The sequence below is a fragment of the Oryctolagus cuniculus genome, chromosome 15, assembly GCF_051225735.1.
Source record: "Oryctolagus cuniculus isolate XC-2025 breed Fujian yellow rabbit chromosome 15, ASM5122573v1, whole genome shotgun sequence".
Lineage (NCBI taxonomy): Eukaryota > Metazoa > Chordata > Mammalia > Lagomorpha > Leporidae > Oryctolagus > Oryctolagus cuniculus.
In genome coordinates, this window is record NC_142881.1 from 6,451,725 (window position 1) to 6,464,671 (window position 12,947).

The 12,947-nt window shown below is 63.2% G+C and overlaps 1 protein-coding gene across 23 annotated transcripts in view; it reads left to right on the top strand.

The window, feature by feature from the left end:
• CTBP2 (C-terminal binding protein 2) overlaps positions 1–12,947 on the top strand; it is a 124,497-nt gene that overhangs the window by 102,251 nt on the left and 9,299 nt on the right. The window contains exon 1 of one of the 23 annotated variants that reach the window (XM_051833536.3): positions 2,807–4,487. The exons of the other annotated variants lie outside the window; for them this stretch is intronic. Coding sequence (XP_051689496.3) covers positions 2,822–4,487 — 1,666 coding nt within the window. The 5' untranslated portion in view covers positions 2,807–2,821. Of the gene's footprint in view, positions 1–2,806; positions 4,488–12,947 lie in introns of those variants that run through there. 23 annotated transcript variants of the gene reach the window in all.

Sequence of the window (12,947 nt, forward strand, 5' to 3'; positions counted from 1 at the left end):
CTTGCCAAGCAACGGCAGTGCCGTCAGGCAGTGTTGTCAGAGACAGAACGCAGCCGGCTGCGTGGACAAGTGTGAGTCCGGGTTCAGGTGTTGCTGCTGCGCGCGGGAGAACATCTGTCACAATATTTGCAGACTTGCCGAGCCGAGGCTGCCTGCGTTTGGGTGACTTCCAAGCACCAGGGATTAGAACTTGGGGAATGGAGTCTGGGCCTCCTGGCTCCCAGGGGAGGCATCGCTGTCCAGTCCTGGAGCAGCTGGGTGAATGTTCCGCTGTTCCTGTTTCACTTTGCGAACCGGGCCATGCGGCCCAGGAACCGGCACAGACAGCTCCCGGGTTCATCCGCCTGTTCCCCGAAGGGGCCTGTCTGTACCGTGAGTGGGGTCCCGTGAGACTTGTGCTCAATCCAGGGTGTCACGTTCTCCGTTATTAGAAGCAGGGAAAGGACGGCTTAACCCTGGAGCAGCAGGCATTTGCCATCCGGCGGTGAGGGCTGGGGGTCCCGGGTCTGACAGGAGCACAGGGCTGGATCAGTAGTGACTTTCTGATAGCTAAGGCCTGGGGGCTGGGAGGGGTCTTGCATAGCTGCCAGAATCACTTGGATAAGTAAGGTCCCGTCTCCCCCCCCCCCGGCCGAAGACCAGGCGGGAGAGAGGAGCACTGGCTTGCGAGTTGTGCAGCTCTGGTTCTCTGCTGGGCTCTGCCACCCTCATTTCCTGCAGGGTCCCCACCCCTCTAGTTTCCGGGGTCTGTGATTTGCAGGTCAGAGACAGGCAAAGGTCTTTTATCCACTAGTGCGTTTCCCCAGGGAGGGGCCCAGAACTATCCAAGCGCCCCCCACCCCCACATGGGGCAGGAACCCATCGCCTGCCTCCCAGGGTGCACATTAGCAGGCAGCTGGGCTAGAAGCCGCGCAGGATGCACCACAGTGGGTTAGCTTAAACAGGCCATTGCATGACACACTAGCACCGGGCCTGGTCCCCACTGAAGGGCCATGCCTTCCTGCGGTGTGCATCCCGCAGGGCCAGCGGCGGGAGGGGAGGCAGCAGGAGTCCTGGCGAGGAGGTGGTGGTGGACCGTGGGCTGTCGTAGACGCGGCTCGCCGTGCGTGTTCTTTGCGCTGCAGCTTGTCCTGCCGAGACAGCGGGCTTGCTTCCTCGCAGAGCCACCTGCTGCCCCTGGGCTCGAAGGGTTAACAGGGAGGCGCCTCATCTTTCTGGAAGGACGCTCCTAGCAGTGCCAAGAAGAGAATTCCTGCAGGCGTGGGGCCCAGACCACCAGCCTCCTGGAACGCCGCGGCCGCCCACTGGCGCCGGGGCCATTGCCGTAGCTGCGTCTCGCTGTTTGCGTCTGGTTTGGGGCTTTTCCGTGCTTCCCTCCCTTTCTGAGTGAACGCGGCCTGGGGCCGTTGGTGAGATGTGTGCCTGCTGTCCCGTGCGCGCCAGGCCTGCCGTCCCCAGCCCCTGCCTCCCAGGGCTGCTGCCTGCTGTGGCCTGTACCCTTTCCTCCCTTTTCTTTTCCATGGCTCCTGGGGGGTGGGGAGGACTCTGGCAGGATTTTGGTCGCTGCCACCCACCAGGGTCTAGAATGATGGGCCTTGTGCTTTCGGGCCCCCCGGGATGTGTTTGGGCCAGAACCTCGCCAGTCCATCAGCGGTCACCGAGGGTCTTTGGGGAGCACTGTTGGTTTCACTTGAGACTGTCCAGGAGTTCAGTGTGCAGCGTTTGTGACGGTGGGGGCGGGGGGCGGGAGGCGGGGGCAGGGGACCGCGCTGTTCCAGGGCCTGGGAGTGGAACCGGCCCCTGCTCACGGGGGAGGGAGAAGTAGCGACTTCTCCTTAACGACTGGCTTTCCCCGCAGTCGAGGCTCTGGCTAAGCCTCGGCTGGAGCGTTGGGGGTGACAGCGGAGCCCTCAGGGTCTGTGTCCCCACTTCTCAGGCACTCCAGGAAGTGCCTGGGTGACAGCCCAGGAGAGGGGCTCTGCTTGGGGAGGGAGATGATGTCATCAGAGAGATGATGGCATCAGGCGGCAGCTTCCAGCTCTGCTCCCTGTCCTCCTGTTGCTGTCTTACAACACCAGCTTCCGGATGACAAGTCCACGGTCAGGGTGAGACGATCAGGTGAAGAATCCACCTGGACGAGCGCAGGGTAACCGTTGGATTGGTAACCGGAGACGGCTCATTGCCAGGTTCCTCCATTGGCCGAGCCCCGAAGCCAGCATCGCCTGAGCCCAGTCTGTCCCCGTGACTGCGCCCTGAGCTGTGTGCAGTGGATTAACGTTGGGGGGTGGGGTGTGGATTAAGAAGGACCCTGCAGTGGCTCCTTTGCTCTGTCAGGAGGGGATGCTGCTCCCCTCAAAGGACCCTGGAGAGGGGGAGGGAGGCAGCAAGATTAGTGGCCCTGGGAGTGCAGTAATTCCCAGTTGCCGGCTGGGAGGCCTGGAGGGAGCAGGCGGCCGCTTCATCACTCTAACGCGATGTCACATGGAACAAAAGCTTTAGGGGTTTTATTTAGCTCCTAATCCGCACGCTCAGCACACCGAGGTCCATGTGAGTGCACGGACCGGGGAGGGGGCCCCGGGCTGAGGGCCGCCCAGAGCAGACCTCTCTCGGCCATGGTTGGGGAGCGAGGCAGTGACCGCGAGCGTGGCGTGCTGTCTGGTCAGGTTTCCGAGGATTAATAATTCAGACCGCACTTGGAAACAGAAAACCCCCGGTCGGCTGCCCCTGCCCTCCCAGAAGGGCTGGCGTGCGGCCGGGGCTGAAGATTTGTAAAGGAAGCCCTCCTCCGCCTCTGCCTCGTCCCCGGCCGTTGTTTTCCCCCATGCCGGTTCCCAGCAGGCACACCAATATTGGTCGTTCTCAGAGCTGGGATGCTGCCGGCTGGTACGAGGGCCCTTGGGACAGTGCCGAGTCCCTGCGGCCTCCCACCAGGAGGAGCTCTCTGACCTATGGCGCGGGAGAGGGGCCCTGGGGTGAAGTGACAAACTACCGACCGCAAGACGCTGCGCCCGAACCCTACCTGTACCGGGAGGCCTTTTATAACTCGGTCGCCGCCAGGAAGGGCTCCGCTCCCGACTTCGCCTTCTACGACAGCAGACAGGCGGTGATGTCTGGGCCTGGCTCCCTGCTGCCGCGGGACTACTACAGCGACCCATCCAGGGGCGTGCGGGGGCCCAAGGAGCCTCCCTACTATCGAGACCCGGGAGTCAGCCGCCCGCTGCCCAGCTACGGAGCGCTCGGCGGCCGGATGCCGTGGGATCAGGTGCAAGGCCAGTTACCTGCCCTGCAGGACGCCGGTCCCCTGTACCGGGATTCTGCCGGTAAGATGATCCCACAGGGGCAGCGGACACAGAGCAGGGCCCCATCTCCTGGAAGGTATGGACGGGAACCGCCCGACTCCAGGTATGGGGCAGAGCCGCCTGCCTACCTCCCCAACCAGCTCTACAACGACATTGGCGAGAGACCTGTGGATTCGAATCCCGTCCGACAGACGGCCCCGACCTGCCTGGTTGTGGATCCCGGCTCGGCTGCTGTGCCCGAGGGCAGCGCGGGGATGACTGGAGGGATCCTGCATCGGGGCTACGGCCCTGCCCGGGAGAGCGTCCACTCCAAGATGGCCTACGAGAACTACGAGGCCGACCTGTCCACGGCGCAGGGGGCGGGCGGCAAGAGGAGCGTGCTCCCCGAGTTCTTGGCCTTTCTGCGGGCAGAAGGGGTGGCCGAAGCCACCCTGGCGGCCCTGCTGCAGCAAGGCTTTGACAGCCCCGCTGTCCTGGCCACCCTGGAGGACGCGGACATCAAGTCTGTCGCCCCCAACCTGGGCCAGGCCCGTGTGCTGAGCCGCCTGGCCAGCAGCTGCAGGACCGAGATGCAGCTGCGGAGACAGGACCGGGCAGGCCCCCTGCCCCGGACACGGTCCAGCAGCTTCAGCCATCGGAGCGAGCTGCTCGCCGGCGACGCTGCCCCGCACCCCCAGCCTGCGGGTCCTCTGCACGCGGCGTCCCCCCGGGGAGCCGATCCCGCCCGCCGGCCAGCCAGTGCGCCTTCCCAGCACCTCTTGGAGACCATGGCCACCTACTCAGCCCCTGGGGCAGGCGTCCAAGCCCCCCACTTCCCTTCCAACTCTGGATACAGCTCTCCCACTGCGCTGACGGCACGCCCGGGCCCCACGTATCCCCCGCAGGCTGGGGTGGCCTTGACTCACCCCGGCAGCTCCAGCCCCCTTCACCCAGGCCCCAGAACCGCCTACTCCACGGCGTACACGGTGCCCATGGAGCTCCTGAAGCGGGAGCGCAGCATGGCCGCCTCTCCGCTGCCCAGCCCCCGCGGCAGCCCCCAGCTCCTGCGGAAGCCTGGGGTCCCCGCGGAGCCCTCTGCCCTGCCGCCCGTCAGCGAGAGCCTGCACTTGCCTCACTCGCCATACCAGAAGGTGGCACGGAGGACGGGGGCCCCCATCATTGTGTCTACCATGCTGACACCAGAACCAAGTACGGCACCCTCCCTGCCCTGGCCAGGACCCTGGAAGGACCAGGGTGGGGTGTGGAGGCTGAGGCAGGGGGTGGTAGGTCCTTAGGGGTCAGCTTTGGAGAGACCTGGTGCGTGCGTGGCATCAGTCCCTTGCCAGCTCCCAGGCTAACCGGGCGTGCAGGTTCTCTTGGGTTGAATAGATCTGTGGGTCGGGCCGATTGGGGTAGCAGCACCTTGCTACGCCCGCACTGAGCCCACGTTGCTGTGTCTTCCCCTGGGTGGTGCTATTTCATGGTGTGGCTGGATCAGGGGGCAGGGACCCGCAGCTCCCCAGGGGCGGCCTGGGCTCTGCTTCCCTGGGGGCGGCGCTACACAGGCAGGAGTGTTTTCTCCTGTGCACCTAGCTCAGCTGCTGCCTCCGGCAGGAGTGGGGAGGTGGGGGTGGGGCGTTCTGGCACAGGAGCCCATGTCCTTGGGGTCTGCCTCCCACGCTGGCACACCAGGATTCCCTACCTTAGTGCTTCCCTGCTTGTGGGCTAAACAAAGCAAGATGTTGAACCCCCGTAGAATTCCCTCTTCTGCAAAACAGATTTACCCTCGTAGTGGGAATGCTTGCTAAGGGAAGGCTGTGTTTCCAGGTGGGGAGAGGGAGGATAATCCGAGGTGGTGTGTGCGAGCTGGGCCTGATTGATCGCACGCGTCTGCTTCGGTACTGTGAATGGGTGTGGAAGGACTAGAGTCGTGTTTGAGGACGTAAATCCGTCTGCTTCCTCGCTTCCCCCTCATCTCCCCAAAGTGTGATTTAGCGACAGGAATCCATTTAAAGTGACTTTCCTGAACACCTGGCATCACAGGGTGGAAGTGGCAGGGTGATGGCAAGACCTCGACGTTTGCAAGGAAACAGCTCTAGGGTGCTGGGAGCGGGTCTTGTGTGCCCTGGGGTAGGGCGCCGCGTGGACCCCCAGCCTGGCGCCCAGCGTCGCTTCTGGATGTGGCCGCTCATCCAAAAGGGGATGAGCACCGAGCTGGGGTTTTGTTTTTCTTTGCTCTAGACTCTGTTGTGTTTTTTTAAAAACACTGCTGCTCACATAATTTACTTGACTTTTCTTCACAGTGCATGTGTACGAGGGGCCGCCGGGTCCCTTTTCTGGGGGCCTGTGCCTTCCCTCTCACCGGCAAACATTTTTCTTTGCAACCGAATGATTTGCATGGTGATGACATTTGTTGCTCCAGTAATTTCATCTGATAATGGCCGGGCTTGCAAAGCGGATCTGAAAACATATTCCTTAATTATGTGTTGCTAAGCAACGGGAGGGTTTGGTCATAATCACAGAAAGATTATCTCCTCGGTGGAGTCGCGGAAAGGTTTAGCTGAAGGAGGACCTGTGCAATTGCCTTGTTCCCTTCTCTGTCTTGCACTGCCTCCCGGCACAAACGGTCGCTGTTATTTGGGTGTGCGGGAAGTTTGTATAAGTTGTCTGGCGTGTGATGGACGACACTGTGTGCACACCGAGGACGTTGGCTTTTATTTCGTTGGCACGGCTGCAAGTCTGCACCAGTGACGTCCACGCCGGAAGTCTGCCAGCAAATCCACGTCTCTGTCAAGTGCCGGGTCCCGGGGCCGGGGGTGGGGCGCAGCTTGTGCAGCAGTTTCATGGCATCCGCAGCAGGCGCGGGTCTGTGGGAGGCAGCAGAGAGCCTCCAGGCAGTCCCCAGACAGAGCAGTCGAGACGAGCGCGCGCTGGCCGCCTTGCCTCTGAGCCAGGAGGTGGCGATGTGGACACTCCTCAGGTTGGGATGGGTGAACGCTCGCTTTGCTTTCCGCACTCCCCCCTTTGCACCCAGGCTGCAGGAGCAGGGCTGGGCACGGGCGGGTGTACAGTGGGGTTTGGGTTTTTGACAGGTTTGCTTTTCTCACTCCAACAACACCCGACTTTCTCTTGACTGGTTTTGTGCGTATAAACAACAGACCCATGTAGCCCACCTGGCCTGGCTGCTGTGGCTCTGAGACGCACCTGGCCACCTGTGGCTAAAGCCACAGAGCCTTCCAGCTGTCACACGTTGTCACCCATCACCGGGGGCTTGTGGTTGGCTGAGCCCTGCCGGGCACAGCAGGCTGGCCTGGCCATCCTCCTGACACAGCAGTGTGGGTGCCGTGTGAGGCGAGCAGCCCTGGCCCAGTGTGGCTGGACTTTGTCCATTTGTCCCCCAGACCCCCGGGCTTGATGCCACTTTGGGACCCCTTCTTCCCAAGAACTGCTGGGCGGAGAGGAGGAGCACACAGGCCGTTTCCTGGGCGGGGCTGTCGGGGAGGCTGACGGTGGTGATGGTGTTACCTGTCACCAATCGATTGCTGCCGTGGTGTTGCTGGATGTGGTGCCAAAGTCAAGACACTTTCTCCCCTTGCAGGTGTGCCCGACGCCTGCGCTCCTGGGTGAGGTTTCTTCAGCCCCCTCCGCATCGGAATGGGGGTGGCGCCCTGCGTGCCCCGTGATAGTTTGTGTGTCTTTGGCTGAGCCTCACTCTACGCTGAGGGGCGGGGTCGGGGGCGCTCACACTCCAGGCAGCAGTGGCTGAGGAAGGTGAGGTGTGGACAGCACCCGTCACCAGGGAGCGGGGGCACATTTGGGGAGTGGCGTCTGGGGCATCCCCCCGGCTGGCCCTGCAGGCGGTGTGGTGATGTGAGCCCGGCTGGCGTGGAGATCCTGCAGTCCTACTGTGTGCCAGTCGGGGCATAGCTTGCAGCCTGGTCCCGGGTAAATGCTGCCCTTCAGCACTGACAAGCTCGGGCCGGGCCGAGACACAAACCTTGTCTCCAGTCTGGGGGCTGCAAAGAGCTCCTACATAAGTGAACGGTCGCTCTGACGGTGACAAGGACCGGAGCAGGGACACACGTCGGTGCTGGAGCCTGGGGTGCCGGGGTCGTGCAGCCACTCCTGGGCCCCTAAGGGTGTGGCGGCAGGGAGGCAGGAGGAGCACGGGTACCCAGCAGTCAGGAGTCCCTCCCAGGCCGCACGCAGCAGGGTGGGCTGTCTGGGATGCCCTGCGGCGCCTCTGTGCTTACGTGTCCTCGGCCACGCGGTTCCCAGGCGCTAGCAGTTGTGCCTTTTGTAGCAGAACCATGACCTGGTCGCGTGAGATGTGGGTGCGCTGTGCCGGCCTCTGTCGGCTCCTGAGCCTGCCCCGTGTTTGGAGCCGGTCCCTGCACGCCTGTGAGCAGCCAGCACACGTTGCTGTCTGTCTGTGGAGCCCCTGGCGCGATGCGGTCCCGTGATTCCCACCGGGTCCTCCCCACGGTGATCTCGTCCTCGCGTCATCCCCGCCTTTCCCCCTGCACGCGCTCCTGTGCCGAGGCGCTGGTGTCTGGCTCGCGCCCTCCTGCCCAGGCTGAGCCTGGAGCCTGCACGGGCACCACTCTGTTTTCCTGGCCCAAGTGTACTTTCTCTGGTCCCCATCAGGCTCCTGGGAATTGGAGTACATGTCGCCCCCTGTGGGTGAACGCAGGGCTCGGGTGCACCAGCTCTCCTGCCTTCTCGGTACTTCTGTTTCCCTGCTTGCCGAAGGGGCACAGAACCCGAACCTGCCCCCCCCCCCCCAGGGCCTGCTGGAGCAGCGCGGAGAGCCAGGGAAGAGGACAGCCGATGCTGAGCCCACCCAGCCTCTTCTCGGTCAGGCCAGGGGCGTCCCTCGGCTGCCGCAGCCCTCGGGAGTGGTGGAGGCGGGACTTGTCCTCACTGTGGCACCTTCTGACCCCTGGGGCGTGGGTTCTCCATGGACCACAGGGGGTGAGCTGCACCTGGCGGAGGCCAGGCCGTCTGAAGTTACTCTGCCGCCCTCTTCAGTTGAGCACCAGCGCCCAGAGCTTGTGCTCCCCCACCGTGGTATCGGGATTCCTCTGGTCTGCTTGCAGTTAGGGCGTTTGCCATGGTGTCACCCCTGTACAGGGACACATGGTGGTGAGCAAGGGGTGTGGTCTAGGGAGTCACATCCTGGGGCGTGGCCCCGCCTCCTGGGTTTAAGCCCCGGGTCCCCTGTCCGTGGGGCAGGACTCCTGGCCCTACTTGGTTGTGTCATTTCTGCCTCCTGGTGCAGGACGCAGAGCAGGTGCCTACTGAGGTTAGTTCTTCCGGTGTTTTGGGGGAGGGAACGTTAGCCAAGCCTGCTGCCCAGGCATTGGCCGCTTCTGCCTGTGCTGCGGTCCTGACCCTCAGCGATGTTCTGTGCCTGGAGTCGCACCCCCACGGGGGCAGGGCTGTGTCTCTAAATCATCAGCTCCTCCAGGGCTGAGTGCCTCGCGGGTCCTTGCGGGAGGTGTGGTGCTGGCCACCGGGAGGGGTCGCCCCTGAGATCGGCCAAGCCAGGCGCACGGGTGCCTGAGAGAAGCCACCGCTCACTGTGTGTATCTGGTGTGAACAGAGAAACCTGACAGAGCCCCTCTCCCCTGCTCCTCCTCAGCTCTGCTTCCTAGCGTGCCTGCGCCGTGGGCGCCCTGTGCCCTCGCTGGGCTACGTAAGCTCCGTTGTCAGCCTTGGTGCTGGAGGCCAGCTGTGGTGTCGGGGCAGAGTTTGCCAGATTTTCTCCTGTTCTGTGGTTCTGAAGCCAGGCCCCTGATCTGGAGTGAAGACGACTTCACCGCTGCATCTAGAACTTGGTGTCCCGTGTAAGGAACCGTTGCTTAGTCCAAGATCCTGATTGTAACTCCCGTGTCTGACCCCTGAGAGTTTATTTATGGATTAATTTAGAAGGCAGTGTTGTGGGGCCGGCGCTGTGGCGAAGCGGGTAAAGGTGCCACCTGCAGTGCTGGCATCCCACGTGGACACCAGTTCGAGTTCCCGGCTGCTCCACTTCTGATCCAGCTTTTTGCTGTGGCCTGGAAAGCAGTGGAAGATGGCCCAAGTCCTTGGGCCCCTGTGCCACGGGGAAGACCCAGGAAGAAGCTCCTGGTTGGCACAGCTCCAGCCCTTTGCGGCCATCTTGTGAGTGAACCAACAGATGGAAGACCTCTCTCTCGCTCTCGCTCTCTGTAACTCTGACTTTCAAGTAAACAAAATCCTTTTAAAAAAAAAAAGTGCTGCAGAGAGAGAAGGAGACAGACTCTCCCATCCCCTCATTCATTCCCCAAGTGGCTGCAGTGACCAGGCCAGGCGGTGCCAAAGCCAGGAGCTCAAAGCTTCATCTGGGTCTCCCGTGTGGCTGCACGCCTGGGCCGTCGTGGCTGCACGCCTGGGCCGTCGTGGCTGCTTTCCCAGGCGCGTTGGCAGGGAGCTGGATTGCAAGTAAAGAAGCCAGGACTGAAACCAGCACCCACACTGGGTCCTGGCCTCACGGGCAGTGGCTTAATGTGCTGTGCTACAATGCTGTCCCCTACTCCTAAGAAGAATGTTCCTGCTCCCGCACTGACGTCTCTGAGTCATTTTAATGTAAGTACCAGAGTACTCCAGACAGCCGTGGATGGAGCAGGCATTTGTCCTAACAGCTGAGAGGCGCAGCTCCTGCTAATGCAAATGCTGTGGGCAGCTGCTGAGGCTGGGGAGAGGTTGGGTGCCTGCTGGTCTTTCCGCCGGGTTCCAGACCAGCTCCCAGCTTGGAGCGCCGGGCCTTGAATTCAGAATCCTGTGGTTCAGGGGCTGTGGGCTGGACCCAGAGGGTGGACTGCACTGCTTGGGAGGGAGAGGCTGCCAGAGGCCAGGGAACGTGGAGCTGGCAGATGAGACGAGGGAGATGCAGCCAGGTTCCCCCCAGGGAATTCCGGCATTCCAGAATCAATCCTAGCCTGTCTCCCAGGGTGTGGCAAGAGTGAGCATCCCAGAGACAGCACAGAGGGCAGGCAGAGAATGAGGCCAAATAAAGCTGAGATGCCCACGGGCAGTTGCTGGTTTGTTTGTTTGTTTGTTTGTTTTTAATCTTAAGGTAGTGGCACCCTTAATACCTCGGGTTTTATTCCGAGTCACTGTCCATCTGCCGCTGCTGTGGGGTAGCAGGCCCCTCCTCCCCATGGTGCCACACGGCCACACCTGCTGGTTTGATGATGAGGGTCAGGTGGGGGTACGCTTACTTGCCAGCCTCAGTATTTGGCCACAATCTTGGAAACCAGGAACCCTGTGAGAGCAGCTCCGGTGTCTGCCCTTCTAGAAGCCAGAGTCGGCGAGTCCAGCCAGTGAGGGCCGGGCGTGCTGCACTGCAGGCAGGTGCATGGACGGGAAGGTGTGTGTGTGGAGCCGGACGCCATCACTGCTCACGGTGGGCGCTGCGTGACCAGGCAGGGCTGCCTCGGGGGGGAGCGGGGTTCAGGCTGGGGAGGCCTCACATGCAGGGCCGAAGGGACCCTTGCTGCCTCCCCCCAACCCCGGTGCTCTGTGTGAAGCTGGGAGTCACGTGGGCCCGTGCTCCCACCTCCCAGCCGCCGTGCGGGTGGGGGTGGGGGTGGGGGAGAGTTTGGGGACCTCTGAGGTGTTGTCAGGTGTCTGCCGAGAGGGCGGCTGGGGGACTCCAAGAGGCCTTCAGCCCACGCAGGCTCTCCACGGGTGACTTATGGTGGCCAGCTGCTCCTTTGGTCGCCGCCCCACGTACCGGCTGCTTCTCGAGCCGGGGTGACCTGCGCTCCTGGCCAGCCCGGCGCTGGGGTCAAGGCTGCTGTCCATGGTGTCGGGCACTCGTGAAAAGGGGCTCAGCCGCTGCCCGCTGGGGCAGACCTGACCACCGCGTTTGCTATCCTGAGGGTGGCAGAGCCGCGCCCCTGGGATGGCTGAGTTCTCACGGTGCAGGCAGCAGCTCTTGTGTCTGAAGACCGTGGGCATAGCTCAGCGTCCAAGAGAACGGGCAGGTGAGTCCGAGATGCTGCAGTAGCTGCTCGAGGCTGGGTCCTTCCTGGTCCACCTTGGTCACCGCCCCAGGGCGGGTGGTGCCTGCTGGTATCCCCCGAGGGAGAAGTAGCTCCCTGGAGTGAATGAAGTCTGATGCTGTTTTGTAGCTATGGTGGCATCAAGGCTTGGTGGGCGTTCCCGGGGCTCCCTGGGATCCTGTGTGCTGGCCTCCAGTGTGACTGCGGGGACAGCAGGTGATGGGCAGAGGCCAGCTCTGAGCTCTGGACTCCCCGGGGAGCACCTGGAAGCTGATCCCTTTCCTGCCAGACACAAACACAAACAGCTGAACTTTCCTCATCCCCAGCCCCCTGAGGTCCCTGCACCTCGCCCACACACCCACTCCCCCATCCCCCACTCCCCCATCCCCCACCCCCAACCCCCGCCCAGCCGCTCTTCCCTGCCCGGCGTCCCCCAGCAGCCCAGGCCTCTCTGCGTTGCCGTGCAGGGCCTGTGGCCAGGATGCGGGTCTCGGCTGCCCTCCCCCGGGTCCAGCCTGAGGGGAGGGGTGGGGAGGTTTCTGCAAAGGGAGATCAGCTGATCGCTAGGCAACCACCTGGAGTCGGTTACCTGGGTAACAGCTGCGGGCACCCACGCCAGCTGGACGTCGTGTCTCGCGGCTCTCTGCATACGCAGATGGCTCTCCGAGGTGGCCGCTCTGTAGCTCCCGACGCGGGTTCTTACCGAGGTCCTGTGCTCTCTGCGTGGGCCTCCTGCCAGCATCCCCAGCCATCGAGCCGGGCATCCTCACCCTTAGGGCAGGAGGGGCTGGGAGCGACCGTGTACTCCCCACCCCCATCAGTGACTGCCAGGCCCCCCCAGGGTCCCTGGAGTCAGGCGTGGAGGAGGAGGCAGCTGAGACAGCCCTGTGGGACTGGCCGTGCCGCCGCTCGGTCAGCAGAAAGGAAAGGCGGGAGCTCTGTGCCTCGGTTTCCCCTCTCTGCTGTGGGGGTGGACAGGTCCTCAGCAGTCTGAAGACTGGAGACTCAGCCCCCTGCTCTCACTGAGTGGAGGGGACATCAAGGGCCCCTGGAGGCTGGCCGCGCCCTGCCCCTGCTCACCGGAAGTGCACAAGGCTGCCCTTGGCACCGTCCTGTGTGCACCGCCCTGCCTTGGCCTGACACCAGGAGCCCTCAGTGTGCAGGCATCTGGGTGGGCGGCTGCTTGCAGGCATTTGACTTGCAGCCCCAGCAGTGGAAGGCGGCCGTGTACGTGGCTGGGCCCTCCCAGGTGTGGTGCCCCGGCGACCCCAGCCTGCTCTGCCTGGGCCAGGACAAAAGCAGTCCCTGAACACGGTGTTCCCTGCGAAGCCTCAGCCGTGGGGAGGGGACGGCCCTGGCCGGGTGTCCAGGAATCCAGGTCCCACCCAGCTTAGCAGGTGCCGCTCCCGGGACAGGTGAGGGCACCCAGGTGAGTGTGGCCTGGGCACCGGGCTGCTGCTGGTTTCGCTGGAGCCAGCACTCCCGCCTCGCGTCGCTCAGGCCGGAGCACCGCTCTTTCCTGCCAGGGTCGGTGTGGGAGGGAGAGATGACCCCGGGCCTGCCTGGGCCAGCCGACTGAGGCACCGAGCTCCAGCCGGGGTGGGGCCCTGGACGGCTGCCACCAGCGCCTGCGGGGACA